Genomic DNA, 3,782 nt, shown 5'->3' with positions numbered 1-3,782 from the left:
TTTTTTTTTTTTTTTTTTTTTTTTGAGTTTCTTATATTTTTAAATTATGCTGGTAAGAACTATTTTATGAATTTTTATAATTCTTTATAATATTTTTAAAATCCTAAGTCAATTTTGATTAAAAAAAAATTGCTTTCTATTTTATAAATTCAATTAAAAATTCAAATATTTCGTCCACGAATATGAAAATCATTTTTTAAAAATTAAAGGATTGTTGGTCAATTTTTAATAACATATTAAATTTATTATTATTAGTTCAACCTCTGTGAATGGAAAGAATTACCAATTTTAGTACAAAAAAACATAATCGATTATTCAATTCCAGTCTTGGAATTATTGAATTAAAAGAAGTTAGTAAATATATGATTTAAAGTGACACGTAATTTTGATATAAGATGATCGTAATTACGTGACAGGTTATACCATACTAATCATGGGCTAAATTTGATACATAATTTCAATCTAGGATGATCGTGATCACGCGACATGTCATTCCATAATAACCATAGACTAATTTCAACACATAATTTCGATCGAGGATGATCGTGATCATGTGACACGTCATTTCATAGTAACTATGGGCAAGTTCGACACATAATTTTGATCTAAGATGATCATGATCACGTGACAAGTCATCCCATAATAACCGTTGGCTAAGTCTAGGATGATCACAATCACGTGACATGTCATTCCACAATAACCGTGGGTTAATTCCGATACATAATTTCGATCAAGGACGATCACGATCACGTGCCACGTCATTCCACTGTAACCAAGGGCTAAGTTCAAAATATAATTCAATCTACGATGATCACAATCACGTGACATATCATTCCACAATAACCGTGGGTTAATTCCGACACATAATTTCGATCAAGGACGATCACAATCACGATCACGTGCCACGTCATTCCACAGTAACCAAGGGCTAAGTTCAAAATATAATTACATCTAGGACGATCACGATCACGATCACGTGACATGTCATTCCACAATAACCATGGGTTAAGTTCGACACATAATTTCGAGATAGGATGATCACAATGACGATCACGTAACAGACCGTTCCAACCACTAGAATAATTCATCCATCTACAAATCGATATATATATATATATATATATATATTATTGTTCTAATCATACCCTTTTCCTCCAAATCTCTTCATAATCTCCATTAACGCAGCTTCTCGAGCTTCAATCCAAGCTCTCTCCCTCGCACAAAACTCATTCATTTCATGATCAAATTTGGCCACTTCTTTCTTCCTCCATTCCTCCTCTTTCAAAATCCTCTCCTTTTCTCCATCTTCCACACTCGCCATAATCTTCTCCATCCAATTCTCCTGCACTTCCATTAACCTACTCAGCTTACAATCCAACATTTTCTCCACCTCCTCTCTCCACCTCCTGCCTTGACCACCGTCCCCTTTCGACTCGTCGTCTTCCCTCGCCGTCTCCACCCTCCTCTGGTTCATCATAAACGCAATCGCCGACAAGTCGTCGTCACGATAGTTCCCCGACGACGACGTTTCAAAATCCGACGAAATTGAAAAGCTCAAACTCGTTCCCCCCACCAACGCCTTCTCGTCGCCAGTGTTATTGTTAATGCCCGCTTCTCCGGCCTCGGCCGCGGAGGTTCTGTAGATGTTAGATTCCACAACGGTGGGGGACAATAATTGGTCGTTACAGCCGCCGTATATCGCTTCAAGTTGCCGGAAAAATCTGTAGTGCTTCCCGTCGTGCCTCCCCGTTTTGCCCTCCTTTGTTTTCTTGTAGTACTTGTATAAATTGTCGAATTTTTCTTTGCATTTTTTCCCACTCCTTTTGTACCCGTATTCCTCCTCCAACATCCTATTAAATAAATAATAATAATAATAATAAATAAATATTTTCAATTTCTCATTAATTTAATATTAATTTTTTACTAATATTTTGAAAAAAAATAATGAATTTTGGTTATGATTTCAGCCCTAGGGTTAGATTGTGAAAGAATTTGTATGGATTTTTTTTAATTTTAAATTAAATATGGAGACATTCCCTATAATTGTACTAAAGATCAGTCGCAAAATACGAGGTTGTAATGATGTTTGTTTATAATGTGCAAATCATATTGTATATAATAATATTTATGTAACATATAAAATAATTTGAAAATAAAAAAGTTTATAATTAATTAATATGTGATTAATAAAATAAATATATACCTAGAAACCTGATCCCAAAGGGGACCTTTCTGATTACTCTCTTTAAACTTTGAATCAAGCCGAGATCTGATCTCAAGAAGAGTGAGAGTTTCCTGCCTTGGCCATCTACTATTAGCTCCATTACTTCCTCCAACGACGTCGTTTCCATACGGACACCATTCGCTATCCATCATCTTATTCCGCCGGTAAAACGGAGCGGACACTGCGGCGGAGGGGGTTGCGCCGCCAGTGGCGGCGGAGGTATTGGTACAGCCAAATTGAAAAAGCCCATCGGGGAGAACGGTGGGATCGGGAAGAAGGAGCTGGAGAGGGGGGAATTTGGGGAGTGGCGGCGGCGGTGGCGGTGGCGCCGGAGAGAAACCACGTGTCAGGTGGGTTTGGTGTGGGAAGAAGGAGTCTAGGGTTTGTGGGGTTGCCGGAAAGATGGGTTTGTCGGCAGTGAGTTGCCGGAGATCTGGGTATGGGTATTTGTCGGACATGTTATGGGAGGCGTTGGAGAGTGAAAAACTGAAAATTCAGGTGAAGAGAAAAGGAAAGGGGTCCATAGTGGAAGCTGGTTGGAGAGAAAAATAGGAGACTTTTAGGCTAGGGAGGGAGGCAGGATCCGAGTCTTCCGCAACTTAATTTCATTAGAGGGAAAAGGAGCTTTCGAGCCACTCCTCCAATCATATTTTTACACGTGTAAAAACATTATACAATCATGATAAAATAAAAAAAATTATAATACTACAGCATTAACTACAAAATTAAATAAAAAATATTTATTTTGTGTTCTTTAGACATTAATTTATTTTTATTAAGTTCAATTATTACCATTTTAATTTAATTTTCATTCATTAATAAATATATTAGGAATAATATCCCTTGCATTTATTTTTTTTAATTTATTTAACAATAAATATTAATAATTATCCTTTAAAATAATTAGTTAAATTTAAATAAAATAAATATTTATAATATTATGTCATCTTTTCTTGATAGTCTCATGTTAATTACTATCCATAGAAAATATAATATATTTCATATTATAAGAATTTTGGAATTATGCTATCGTTATCAAATATACTGATTCGAGCGAGAGACCGAATAGGAGAGGCGAGAACATCTTGATCGAAAGCTCCCCCTATCTCGAATAGAATGAATAGCGAGAAAGACTTTTCCAAATTATCTCAAACCGATCGTGGTGAAGTGCTTCGAGTAGGATGGATCCGATCCCATCCCAACAGTCAAACTTCTTCCTGACCTGGCTCACCTGTCTTTGAAGCTATTCTTTCATTTCTTTGGATTACTGGCCATCCGCCGAGAGTTTTGGATTTAATACTATATTTTAGTAACAAATCCAATAAATCTACCGTCGTCCAAGAAAATTATTATAAACAATAGTTTTATGAATTTTTTTTAATTATTATGAAATCACTCAAGGTATTTTGATTTCTATAGTGTTAAGAATGAGATATAGAAATAAAATTGGAATCGAAAAGTGTGTTCTCATTGATATTCATAAGCTTTAAATATGATACAAGCGAGCAACTAATACCTACCAATAAAGATAATATAAACTAATTAAATATGAAGAATA

General features: G+C 35.3%; 1 protein-coding gene across 1 annotated transcript; it reads right to left on the bottom strand.

Moving 5' to 3' along the window:
• Window positions 1-761: 761 nt before the first annotated feature.
• LOC111449311 (trihelix transcription factor PTL-like) lies at window positions 762-2,816 on the bottom strand. Its single transcript, XM_023089154.1, has 2 exons — window positions 2,204-2,816; window positions 762-1,850 (listed from the first exon to the last, which is right to left on the bottom strand). Exons 1-2 carry the CDS (start codon window positions 2,680-2,682, stop codon window positions 1,136-1,138), a joined length of 1,194 nt encoding a protein of 397 aa, XP_022944922.1. The 5' UTR covers window positions 2,683-2,816; the 3' UTR covers window positions 762-1,135.
• Between the last annotated feature and the right edge of the window lie 966 nt (window positions 2,817-3,782).

This window comes from Cucurbita moschata, unplaced genomic scaffold (assembly GCF_002738365.1).
Source record: "Cucurbita moschata cultivar Rifu unplaced genomic scaffold, Cmos_1.0 Cmo_Scf00011, whole genome shotgun sequence".
Lineage (NCBI taxonomy): Eukaryota > Viridiplantae > Streptophyta > Magnoliopsida > Cucurbitales > Cucurbitaceae > Cucurbita > Cucurbita moschata.
Note: the sequence above shows the minus strand (reverse complement) of the source record. Positions and strands in the feature narration are given on the sequence as shown.